General features: G+C 47.2%; 1 protein-coding gene across 1 annotated transcript in view; it reads right to left on the bottom strand.

The window, feature by feature from the left end:
- LGR4 (leucine rich repeat containing G protein-coupled receptor 4) overlaps window positions 1-6,784 on the bottom strand; it is a 74,346-nt gene extending 67,562 nt beyond the window's left edge. Inside the window, exon 1 of the mRNA XM_036384016.2 lies at window positions 6,234-6,784. Within this exon, the coding sequence (XP_036239909.1) occupies window positions 6,234-6,418 (185 nt within the window). The 5' untranslated portion in view covers window positions 6,419-6,784. The remainder of the gene's footprint in view (window positions 1-6,233) is intronic.
- Between the last annotated feature and the right edge of the window lie 6,135 nt (window positions 6,785-12,919).

Raw genomic sequence — 12,919 nt, 5'->3', positions numbered from 1 at the left:
CAAAGGAAATACCAATAGCCACCCTCCACTTCTTCAGCAGGGCAAGCTAGGGGTGGCAGGGCACTGAGAACCAACACCACATGACTGCAAAGCTCTTGTCAGACCAAAGCTTGAGAACATCTTATCCCAAACTGCAACAGTACCTGAAAGGCAGACATGAAAATCTACAGAAGAGTATTTTTTGTGTTGCAAAATCCTCGGTCACTGGTGAAGCAGATGGTGAACCCACCAGGTAGAGAGGATGGCCAGGGCCTCTAATCCATCACACACTATTGAGATCTCTGTAAACAAAGGGCTTGTAGCATTTAAAACTCTGCTGCTTCAATTTACAAGTTTCTTCAAATAGGAATGGCTGCTTCTGCTCTTTCTACCTTAGTCTCCTATTTCTAGGATCATACAAATCTCTCTGATTCTTCCTCAAGCTATTTTTGACATTCTGCTTCTTCCATAGAGAGACCCAAAACCACAGTTTGGCAGCACAGAGCTGCTGCCTGAAGCACACTCACCCTGAGCAGAGTAACTGCAGCCCTGCTGAAACGAACCAGTCCCATCCACCTCGCTCCCCTGCACGTTTGTAAAACAAGGGGCAGGCAAACCCGGGCTGCTGGCAGTCACCACACAAAATAAACAGAACCCCAGCTCCTACCCATTCCCAACCAGAGGCTCATCTTTAGGAACAAGGTTTGGGAAAGGCCCAGGGGTGGCTGAGAGGAAGATCTCTGACATCCAGAGTTATTCCCAGAGCCCTGCAGCCACCATGCTCTCTAAAATGTGATATGGGTGCTCAGCCCTTCGGAAATCTAGGCCAGTAATTTTCTCTGGGTAAATAAGAGCTTGTGTTCTGCAAAAATTGCTGGCTTAGATGTAGAGTACAAAACAAACAAAGATCCTTGCAGAGGAGGTTTTTTTAGTTTTGTTTTGTTTTTTAGTCCTTATATTACAGCTTCCATATTTTCCCTCTCAAGGAGATAGTTACTAGCAAATTTCTCTCAAGAACTGAAATGGTAATTATTTACCTCCTTACTAGCATAAGCTTGATTCTATGCTGCAGACTTATCTCAGTATTTATTCCCCAAAATCACACTTACAAGCCTCTGCCAGCACACATCAAACAAGGAATTACATATGATACAAATCAGCTCCATGTACGAAATAAATGCCAAATACCTGAGAATTACCTGCTATGGCAAAATGTTGGGTTTTTTTCTGGGGGGGATAAATGGTGAAGAGGAAAACACCAAATTTGATACCAACAAAAACATTAAAAAGGCAAAAATATTTAACACTGAAACACCAACACCTTCATTTTGTGTACACTACCTAAAAGCATCTACTTTTTTACAAGACTGACAGATAAATTGGCCAGCTTAAAATGAAGATAAAGACTCCAATCCTTGGGTGATACATGCTGGAAAGACTGTTGCTGGAATCACTGAATGTTCACCAAACTGAAATACTCCTCCTGTCTGTGGGATTTCACGAGCCTGTACAAATGTAACAGTATTTCTGCTGACTTACAGGATTATCCAAATTGAAATGACATGACCATGTCTTTCTAAAAGAAGTATGGAATTACTACTTGCCATCACATCACCAGTAGGTAGCACAAGCAAATGAAAAACTAAATGGTTTACCTGCAAAACCTTCAAACCTGTAATTAGATAAGGCTTTTCTACCTCAGAAGAATTGCAACCATGCTACATTTTCCAGACTCAAGGTCACATCTGGACACCTTCACTTTTCACCATAACAACTCTACCAGACAGCATTAACAAAACTCAGCCAGGTCCTTCTATACTTAAGACATCTGACCAGAGCAGCACACTAAATATCTCTATCTTTGCACCAGATGTATCAGGAGAAGACACCTCACACCTCCCTACTACATTTTATCATCATCCTACCAAAAAATAACAGTGACAGATAAAAATACAAAAAAATGGGTAAGCTTTGCTCACCCCAAACAGAACCACATCATTTTGCCATTTATACACTGAGCAAGGGATCTCACTCAATGGTGAGAGCATGGAGGTACCTCCAGATAGCATGTATTCCAAAACAGAGATCAACAGCTCTCTGTGATTGCTGAAGCAACCTCTAGTGAAGAACAAGTGAAAAAAGGATCTCAACTGCCACATCTCAACCTCATAAAGCTAGTGCACAAAAGCACACAGAAATACAGCACTATCAGGTTAAATGAGCAATAAAACCCAAAAGATCAATATGACAATTTCATCCTGAAGGTTTATCCCCTAGTCTAGGGCAGCCAGAGCTCCCAAGCCCCCCACCTTTCACACTCAAAGAAAGCAAAATTAAAGCTAGGGACACTACCCTTCCTTCTTTGTGCAAAAATGCACACAAGAAGCACTAGAATGAAAACTATCTGTATTGTTTTCTTATTTGAATTGCCTAAAACATAATAGCAGGCACTGACAAGGGGCTGTATTCCTCATGGTTGTCAGGCAAGACCAAAGTCAGCCAGGCTCATAGAAAATCTCTCCAAAAGTAATTATCTAGAATTCCTTGCTCTAATCTCCTGCACAAGACTCATACAAGTATTAAACCTTGCTAACTGGAATTTGAGTTCTCAAACTGACATCCATGAGAAGCACAAGCACATGTGCATGCCTTACCACAATTTCCTCTCAACTAGCATCAAGTTTTCTGGAACACGGCATGTGAAACATCATAGCAAAAAATCAGGAGCATAAAGCATTAAAAAAAACCAAACAAAACCCATTTTCATATGCTTTATATGGTGCACAGGCACCACTTACTCATATCAGAAGGATGGTGGAGCCATGACCAACAACAAAGGATCTGCTCCTTATTCCTCTTCAGAGCAACCTTTTATAACCTTCATCTTGAATGCCCTGCACCTGTGTGCCCTCTGCTCCCTGTGGGGTTGCTCAGCTCCCCTGGGCACTCCATGGCTCCTCACCTTCAATAGCATTCACCTGTCCTGCACAGCTGGAGACAATCAGGGATCCTGCACAGCCCCACTCCCAATCACCACTCACCCTGTGCCCACAACGTGCACAGGCTACAGTTATTTTGCAATCAAGCAAACTGAACCTTCATAAACAGAAGAACTGGCAGATGGCAATGAAGAGTTACATAAACACCTACCTAAATTATACAAATGGCTGCCTACAGTAAAAGTATCAAGCATTTATCCTTGCTCATGTCATCCCAACTCCCTGTGAGCTCGTCCCCATCAATCCCATCCCCTCACAAAGGTCTGACCTGGTGCTGTCATCTGTCTTTCCTGAGCACTTGTACATCTCCCAGTAATCTCTTCACTGAGTTGACTGCAGCTGGGACAGCTTTATTCAAATTCCACCACCCAAAGTTCACCAATGACTCAAAAGCAGTGAGCAGATATTCCATGTTTTCAAGCTGCTCAGTCTGAGAGAATTACCCTCAAGAGATCTCACCATGCTCTGGTAATCACATAATCCCCCACTATCACACCAGCCCCTCTCTCCCTGCTTTCAAACCACCACAGTAAGCAAGAGGCAGCAGGGGATCAATCAAGAGCTGAATAAACAGAAGTAAGGAATGGGAAGGGTATTCTGTAAGGATATGCCTTTAAGGCTCTACAGAAACCCCTGTCTGACCATTCATGGCAGCACCTGCGAAGTTAGGCTAAATGATTAGACTTAACACAAAGAAATTAGGACTTCAGGAAAACAGAACCAGTAAAAAGTAAACACCAGGTTCCTTCCATAATTCTAAACTGCCTTGGAACTCATTCACTGCCAACTTCAGTCATGAGCAGCTTTCTTCTCTCATGGCCAAAGCAAAAATCTGGGCATACCTTTGCTTTAGTATCACAGAACATCACCTGTAACATTCTTTCAGCCGCCTCTGTGCTACAGGCTCTCTGCTGCCATGGCTGTAATCAAAAACTAGCCCAGCAGCAATGCTGAGGGGCTCTCCTGACATCATGAAGGTGCCTGACATAGAGAACAGAAAAGTTTTCTTCTCTTCACATAGCTAAGGTGCTTTGCCATGAGACAAACATGTCACGTAGGAGTGTGATTTTATTTTTGTGTCTTCTTCTTCCACACTAACCAACCAAACATCTCTGGCAAAACTACACATTGTCCATTCCAAGCAGGTCAGAAGTGAGTTTTCTATTGCCTCCAAAACTGTCTTCTACATACCCTAAACTTCTAGTGCCCTGACTTCAAGAGAGACTGGTTAAGCTCAGAAGCACCAAGAAGCCACCAATTATTTTCCTTCTGTAAATAAGGAAGCAGGAACTGAATGCAAAGAGGGATCAAGAGTATCCTCCACTGCCACAGCACCAGATTCTTCTCAAGTTCAAGAAAGATTCTTCTCAAGTTTTAAGAGCATAAAATCAAAAGCTACAAAAATTCATTCCAAAGCACATTTCAGCGTGTGCAGCCCTCCTCTCACTTTAGCCATAAGTGTCACATTGCCTGTGTGAAATTTACCTGCACAGTAAGGAGGAACTTAGAGCTGGTTGTATGAAATTTACCTGCACAGTAAGGAGGAACTTACAAAATGAAACTCTTCGGCAGTTTTCTCTCTAACGAGTGTTGGCTATGGCGACTTGTGCCCATTAGACAACTTATGTCATGTTGCAGACACTCAGGGATGTACCAGTCTATTTTATAAGACAGCCAGACAATGTAGGAACCACAAAATCTTATGCTTAAATGCAGCTTTTACCAGAGAGACTTCAAGCACCTTATTAATTTGGGTAACTTCCCTGTTTTCTCTGTGAAGAGAAGACTGTTTAGCAGTAATTCCAAGGGTTCATGACGGCAGCGTCTAACTCCCTACCCCAAACACTCAGAAACCACCATTTCTTCCACAGGAAAAAATAGCACAAATCGAGCTCCCACTTAACACCTTATAAGCACAAAAAAGGAACAAAATATTTAAGCACAGATAACAACTGAGACCAGATGCAACTTCTACCATTCATCAACTAGTACACAAGAAAAAAGGCCCAGTAATCTTTCTCCACCCAGCCTGAACAAGTAAAAGAAACAATCCAAATATGTAGGAGAAATTGGAAACCTCCTCAGTAAACTAAACACCCAGTAACTATGAATCAGACTCCCTCTGCATATTAAGCGTGGGCAAACAAAGACAAAGAAAAGAATGCAATTTTCCAAGGCATACACCTCTGCTGTGTTCTGACAAAACAGCGATTCAGTACCGATGTGAAACGTCGCACTATGGTTTGCCGTAGTGTGCTGGATGACACGCTGTAAACACGGCAAAGCTTTAGTAATACCAGACTTGACCACTGGCCCATACCAGACCTTGCTCCACCCTGTGAAATCTGCGCTGAGAAGTGGGGCAAGACTGACAGGTTTTATTGTGAAACTTAACAGGTTTGTGGATTAGCAAAGCTACCGTATTGAAAGCTGCAAATCCCTCCCCGGTCATGTCTCTACAGAACCGTGCTCATTCCTCAATTAAAATTCTATTATTAAAGTTACCAAAACGCCACGCAAGACCTACCAGTTTCTGCCTGCTTTACAACATTACCATAGAATAGGGGATAAAATGGTGGGTTTTTTGGAAGAGTTCATGTTTTTCTTCATTCACGAGCCAAACTCGACAAAGCCCCGATGTTTGGCTATGCTGGCTTTTTCCAAGGTTCCCCTGTGCTTTACCATCGTGAAGATTTTGTAAAAGCGAAGGCACCGTATTTAACCAGATTTACGCGTTCTTCGGGCTGAAAACGCCTTTAACTTTTGGGAGCAAACTGACCAGCAATGGCAACCGGTTTCTAGAGAGGAACGAGGAGAAAGGCGACCCGGGGCGCGGACGCACGCTGAGGCACACACACACACCCGAGCGAGGGCAGCAGCTCCCCCCCGCCTCAGGACGGCACCGGCATCGACTCGGGCCCCACCGAACCCCCGAGCCTCGCCTTTCACCGCCGCAGGCTCCGAGCGCCTTCCTCCCAGCCTTTACACCGCTCCCTTCGGGCTCGGCCGGCTCCCCTCGGCCGCCCGGAGCCGCCCCAGGCCCTGCCGAGCTCACCTGCCCCGGCAGCGCCGGGCCCTGCCCGGAGGCCGCACCGCGGCTCGGCCGGGGAGCGCGGCGGCGCCGGAGCCGGCCGCGTTATTAGACCCGCACCGCAGCAACCCCCGCACACCCGCAATTACCGGGGGTATCGCCGCCGGTGGTGCCTCCCCCCGCCCGGCTACCTGCCCGCCCGGCTCGGCCCGGCCCCGACTCACAGTGCGTGCGTGAAGGCGCTGAGTCCCGCAGGCACGGCCGCAAGCCCCCGCCCGGAGCAGTCCACGCCGCGGTCGCCGTCGCAGCTGCACGGGGCCGGGCAGGGCGGGGGGGACGCTCCGCCGCTGTGTCCGGCCCAGCTCCCCAGGCCCCAGGCGACGAGGCCAAGCAGAGCGAGGCACCGCATCGCCGACCCCGCCGGCCGCCCAGCCCCCCCGGCCCGGCTCGGCCTGCGGCTCTGCGCTGGCGCCCTCCGCCTACCGAGCCCGGCCGGCCGCCGGGAAAACGTATAAAAAACCACCAAAAACAACAACCACAAAAAAAAAATTCAAAATAAAGGGGCTCCTCCGTCCGGCGCGGCTCCGGGGCTGCCTCAGCGGGAAGTCAGCCCTCCGCCGCCCGCCTGCCCCGTGCACAGCCCACAACGCTGCTCGCCACCGCTCATCTCAGCCGCGCAGGCAGCGCTCGGGGGAGGCCGTGCCGGTGGCGGTGCCGGCCCGGCCCCGGTGGCTCCGCTGGCGCTCCCGCCCCTCCCGCAGCTCGGTCCTGCGGCCGCGGCGGCTCCGCGCCCAGGGCAGAGGTGCGTATGCTAATGAGACGGCCGCACCCGCGCTCCCATTGGAGCAGAGCCGGCGCGGGGTGGGCAATATGCAAAACACAGCCGGGCCGCAACCAACGGGCGCGAGGGGCGGGGCCGGCGCGGGCAGCCCCGCCCTCCTCCCCGGCGGCCACCGCCCCCCGGGGCCGCTCCCTCACGGCGCCGGGACCCCCGGGACCCCCGGGCCCAGGAAACCCGAGCGAGCGGGGCAGAGCCGCGGCAGGGCCGGCCTGCGAACCAGGGCAGCGCCGGGCCCCGGCACCTCAGGACACCATTTCCAGCCCTTGTGGGGCGCCTGGGCCCGCGTTCCCCCGCAGCCGGCAGGCACCGACCCCGGCCGGGCCCAGACAATGCACGGCAGGAGATAAAGCCGCCCCGCTCAGGGCCCGGGACCGGAGGATTCCCAGCATGGCCCACCCATGCCCTGGGAGGGAGCACGGGGGCCATGCCGTCCGGCTGCCCCAGGGACACAAAAGCACTTCTCACTGCTGTTCCCAAAGCTGTGGTGACTGAGCACAGGCTCTCCTCAGAACCGGTTTGCTGTGAAAGAACTGTTCCCTTCCCGCACAAAGCACTGCCGTGGTACCTGCTGCTGTACAGCTCACACATCGCTACCAAACCTGTGCCCGTCTGCCTCCTTTTCCCCTACCTACCTTAAAAACAGCACTAAACAAAACGGAAACCCTATCTAACCTCGTCCTTAGTGCCCTCCATCACCTGACTTTTTTTTAAACGCTTTTTTTTTCTACCCTGCAGCCACCACCAGCAATGAGCCTACCGCCTTAGCTTCGCTCACTCACGCACCATGCCCCGCACGCAATCACCACAATCGCTGCTTTTCTCCCAGATTTACCCTAAACCAGGACAGGATGTCACAGCAGTCCTCGGGTAACCTCTCAGTGCTGGCCTGCTCTGAGCCGGCAGATCCAGCTGGAGAAAGCCCAGCTGGGGCACAGGTTCATGCTCTGGTGCACAGCCACAGCACCTGCTTCACGTGTTAAGCTGGATGCTAAGCCCAGCCTAAAAAGCCCAGCCCAAAAAGCCCCCAGACCCCAGCAGCTAGGCAGGGACCCTGAGGAGAGAAGGCAAAGGACGCTGCAGATTCAATGTGAATCAAGCAAAAGCTGTTTGTTGTGCTTCTAAATGTTATTTACTTCTTACCTTGGGTCTACACGGTCACACGTTGTTCTATTTGTTGCTCCGCTTTGTCCACTCATCTCCTGGTTGGCAGCTCTGTTTTGTCCACCAGGCAGCACACATCTTTCTCTTATTCTAATTGGTAGAAGCTGCAAGTGTCATTTCACTTGGGTTGACACCCCTTTGTCTGTCAGCAACTCTTCTTCTTACATCATCAGCTTTTTTATCCCCAAAGATGACCTTGTTCTTTAGTTGCAGAAGATCAGGCTGGTTCATCCAGTACATGTCCATTTTCCTGTAGATGTGATCCCACAGGGTCAGGCTGGTTCATCCAGTACATGTCCATTTTCCTGCAGATGTGATCCCACAGGGTCAGGCTGGTTCATTCAGTACATGTCCATTTTCCTGCAGATGTGATCCCACAGGGTCAGGCTGGTTCATCCAGTACATGTCCATTTTCCTGCAGATGTGATCCCACAACACCCTTCTGTCCATCCTGCAGGTAAATAAATGACAGAAGCACAGACAGGGCTCAGTGGCTGACCACCTGCCCCTGCCACAGCAGAAATGGGCTGAACCCCACCACCCCGCACACACAGAGCTCTGCCAGCTCCCCTAAAGCCAGGAGCAGATCTGCAGTGGTAACTGAGCCTTAGTCCATAGTCAAAGCACCTGGCCAAGGGTCTCACATGGTGGCACTCACTTCAAGTTCCTGCAGTTGCAGATGAGAAATCCTGAATACCTGCAAATAGGTGGTAAGGCAGAGAGGCCAGGGATGAGGCAGGCCCCGTCACACAGTGCAGAGACAGTGTCCACAGCAGCCCTGGCCTGGCACTGCTGCTCAGCCAGGAGGTGAGGAGCTCATCCCTCACACTTCACCTTCCAAGGGCTCCCTGTGACAACACTGCCATCCCAGAGGACACCCCATGCAGGGCTGAGCTCTGTGCTGATCACACCTTTCTTGAGCTGACTGAGGTCAAGGGAAAAAAAACCAAGATGTCTCTGCTTTAAAAATGGTCACTTGGTGAAAATTAAAAATCAGGCATGTCAATGGTAAGGACCTGAAGATTTAAAATTGTCTGTGCCCAAGAAAGTACAGCGCACAGTGAGGACCCTAGGAATACAGATCCTCCAGCCACCACCACCATCTCCTACATTTCTCATCATTTTTCAACTTTTCTGAAGTGTTTCAACCCTTCTAAAAGTGTTATGATTATTTTCTCTCGTTGCAAAAATGGTTATTTTCTTGCATTTAGGAATCCTGTTCCTGATGTGCTGATTTTACATGAACATCATCCCTTACCTGTGAAAAGGTGAGGTCCCTTTAATACCAGGCTGTGTGCTTGTCCTGTACCTTGTGAGAAATACGAAGTTCTCAAAGTGGAAGCTACCCCTGTGTGCTATAAAAGTACCAATGTTTGCTGTAAGTACAGACACTGGGTTATCTTTTGTCCTCCCTGGCTGCTCTTGGCAGAGAAATGCTGCTGTCAAAGCCATGTTGTTCTAAGAAATGTCAGGGCCAAAGCCACCATGCATTCATGTCACTTTCTGTGCCTGTGCTCAGGGATAGCAGAGGAGGAGCAGAAGCCAGAGCAGAGGGGGGAAAAAAAAAACTCAAAGGAGTTCTCTCAACTTCCTGCAACAAAACAGATCCAAACCAATCCCCACAAGAAAAAGTGACCTTTTTCTTCTACTACTGGCAAAGAAAAATAGCAAAGCACTTACATTCACTCTGCAAATAGTCTCACTTCACTAAGCAAAGATAATGGGAGCAGAAATGGCCCTCGGTGCCTGCCTGGATTTTGGAAGACAAACAGTAGCATGGAGTTACTCTGTACAGCAGCAGTGGTACCCTACAGTGTCCCCAGAAGTTCTCTGGACAAAAGGGCCCCAGTAAAAGCAGAATAGCAGAGCTTTTTTATTTCCCTGCATGCTTTGAAGCACTGGAATGGTCTAGCTTTTCCTCCTTTATCCTTGCCTGATTTCAATTTTTCTCTTTCTTTTAGCAGCACCACTTCACATTTCTTTCCTTAGTGCAGCTCTCAAAAGTCACCACATTTGAAACTCCTGTCCTAGGGGCAATCCACTTCCCCTTTTTATCCTTTTTATCCAGCTTTGCTGCTTCCAGTTAGTCTGGAACTCACACTGGCAAAGTATTAATTTTAGTTTTTCAACCTCTGCCTCTCCCTTGCTGGTACTGATGATGGATCACTGCTCTCTCCTCTCCATCAACAACTCCCATTTCTCTCACTTTCTGCTTAGGCAGACACCTACCTGCAGGCATTTGTTGATTTTATTTTCCTTAATAAATAAAACCCTAGCATCTTCTGTAAAGCTGGTTTATTTTTGTAAGAAAGATCTACATGCTAAGATATTTTTAAGCTTAAAAAATATGGCCATATTTTACTAAATTACCTTTTTAACTAAAAATTATACTGTGGATTTTGAAATTACCATAATTTAAAAATCTGGTCTGAAGCAATCCTTAATATCACAAATCCCAAGAAGCATCCCCCAAAATACAGCATAAGGCAACATTTAGCTTATTAAATTAAATTAAAAAATAAAAACCCCACAACTCAAAAAACCTGCAAAAAAGAGAAAAATCCTGAGGCATGCTTTAAACAAGGTGAAGAAGATGAGGGCCAAACTATCAAGTCAATAAAAAATAGATAAAACTAGCTCATTTTGGTTGAGCTGTGGAGAAACTATTTGGTGGAGAAACTATTCTCTGTTCTTCTTCAGGGAAAATGGGAAGCACCATAAACTGATTTATTACTGTGAAACATCTCCAGGATTTGGTGCCTGATGTACAGGCACAGGGCTTTGAAACTTCTGTCAGACATTTGGTGAAAAGGCATCAGGAAAGCTTGACAAACATAGAGGGAAAATACAAAAGTATGGACATGGCATTTTTTTCCTTCTATTGCCACAATACTATCAAGTCCAGCAATGTACTTGCTTCTGACAAAACCCTGCTTCAGAGACACAAATTCATTTGGATTGAATGGGAGTCTGAAGTGGAAGAGCATGCAGATTAAAACCTGAAACATGGACACAAAAATAAACACAAAGTGAAGGTAGACTGGAGCATCAGAACTCCTGCTGCTAGAGCTGTGCAGGGGAGAGGATGGCAGGGGAACGGGAATGTGAAGATCATAGTTGTGATAAAAACTTTGTGTTCCTCTAAGAATTTCTTTGACTTTACAGAAAAAAACAGGGATTTGCATGGAGGTTTTGATTTCTAAACTGGGATAAAAACGCAGTCAGTGTGTCAGTCCTGCAAGGTGAGCTGTTTCACCCCTGGTTTCACCCATCCCAATCATCCTCCATCAGAAATGCTGATGTGGCAGGATGTGCCCCAAGGGCTGTTCTCCTCCCTGAGGACGGCCCAGACCCGGTTCACTATGCAGATGTAAACACAGAGATGTATGCAGTTCAGAGAAGCTTTAAATTTTATCTGTCTAGTGATAAAAAGAAGCTCCAAGGGGCTGGAAATGGGCCTGAAGGATTCATGCAAACTGTGAAAGAAGCATCACAGCAAAAGCTGCTGCTGCTGCTACTAAGCCCCACACTGCTGGGAAATTCAATTAGCACTTGGATTCTGCCTCCACGGTGTGCTGGCTTTGGCTGGGGTTAAACCATGACACCAGGAAATTAGTTATGCTGAGAACATGACACAGAGCTGCTGTGTGTGGAGAAAGATCGCTCTGGAATAGCTGCACTGACAAAACAAGCTCTCTTTAAAATGGAAGTACATTTCTTGCCACAAAAAAGGCTGAAACTTTTACTCAGGTGAAGTAGAACTGAAAGTCACTTCTGGAAACAAGTGGCAAAAGAAAGGCTCAGTCAAGTTCAAAGCTTTGTTAAGAAAATGATAGTAAAGAGCCAAACCTTAGTATAGCACAAATACAGAAGCAATTTAAAGCTTCAGAAAAATTATTGGGAAAAAAAAAATTTGGTAGAGTCAAAAATTTGCCCAGGAAATTTGTTTGCCAATACCTACTTCATGCCTCTGTAAAACAAGAAAAACTAATGAGGACAAGCAAGACCACTAAAATCCACAGTTTAGAAACAGCACATGGAGACTGAAGAAAAAACATACAAGTTAAATAGAATTCTGAGAGAAAATTAATTGAAAAATTGCTTATGAATAAATATGACAGTTTTCTATGTAAGCAATGCTTAACTTCCAATGGTAGAGAGTCTCTATTACCTGTCCCTGTGCATGCCTTACCTGGATGAGCCACAGCAAAAAGTATTTTGTAGTTTGGCCTGTTGATTGTATCCTTGCTCCATTATTCCAAAAGATGCCTCTGAAATGCAGCGAGCTGGGCTGCCAGTAGAAATGAGATACTGTACCACAGCTAAAAGAGGCAACTTATTCCAACCTTCTGTCACTTGGATAGAGCAAAGCCAAAAGAGAGGACAGCTCAAAAAGTGTGTGTGGAGGATTGTTATTTGTATTATTTTGTTCTTTTTTTGTTGTTGGAGTTTTTTCAGCCTAGATGGGTCAGGTCTTCTGCTGTCTAGAGTTTACTCTGGAGTTTCTCCAGTACCATGTGTTCCCCTTGAAAAAAGAGGGACACAGTAATAGCATCATAACAAATTAACTTTATCTTGTCACTCTAACCCAGTCATCGGCTGAAATTAGGTAGCTATACAGGAATTAAAAAGCAACTTAGGACAAAACTACTGGAAATTAAATTCAGGGTTCAGTCCAATATTCATGTCAGTCTGTATTCCAGCTACAAAGTTTTCGTAATAAAACAACAGGCTTTCGTTTGTATTTTGCACCTTTTAGAGGCACTGCAGTGTAAGTAGACAGCACAAAACACCTCAGTGTTCCCGTATGAAAGCAGGAGGAAGGCAGAAAGCATCAAGCCCCTTCCCCTGCTTCCCACCCCCAGCCAACCCCGAGCAGCAGTGGGCAGCCTGACCGTGGGATGGTTT

The sequence above is a fragment of the Molothrus ater genome, chromosome 6 (assembly GCF_012460135.2).
Source record: "Molothrus ater isolate BHLD 08-10-18 breed brown headed cowbird chromosome 6, BPBGC_Mater_1.1, whole genome shotgun sequence".
Lineage (NCBI taxonomy): Eukaryota > Metazoa > Chordata > Aves > Passeriformes > Icteridae > Molothrus > Molothrus ater.
This window is presented reverse-complemented; position numbering and strand designations above follow the sequence as displayed.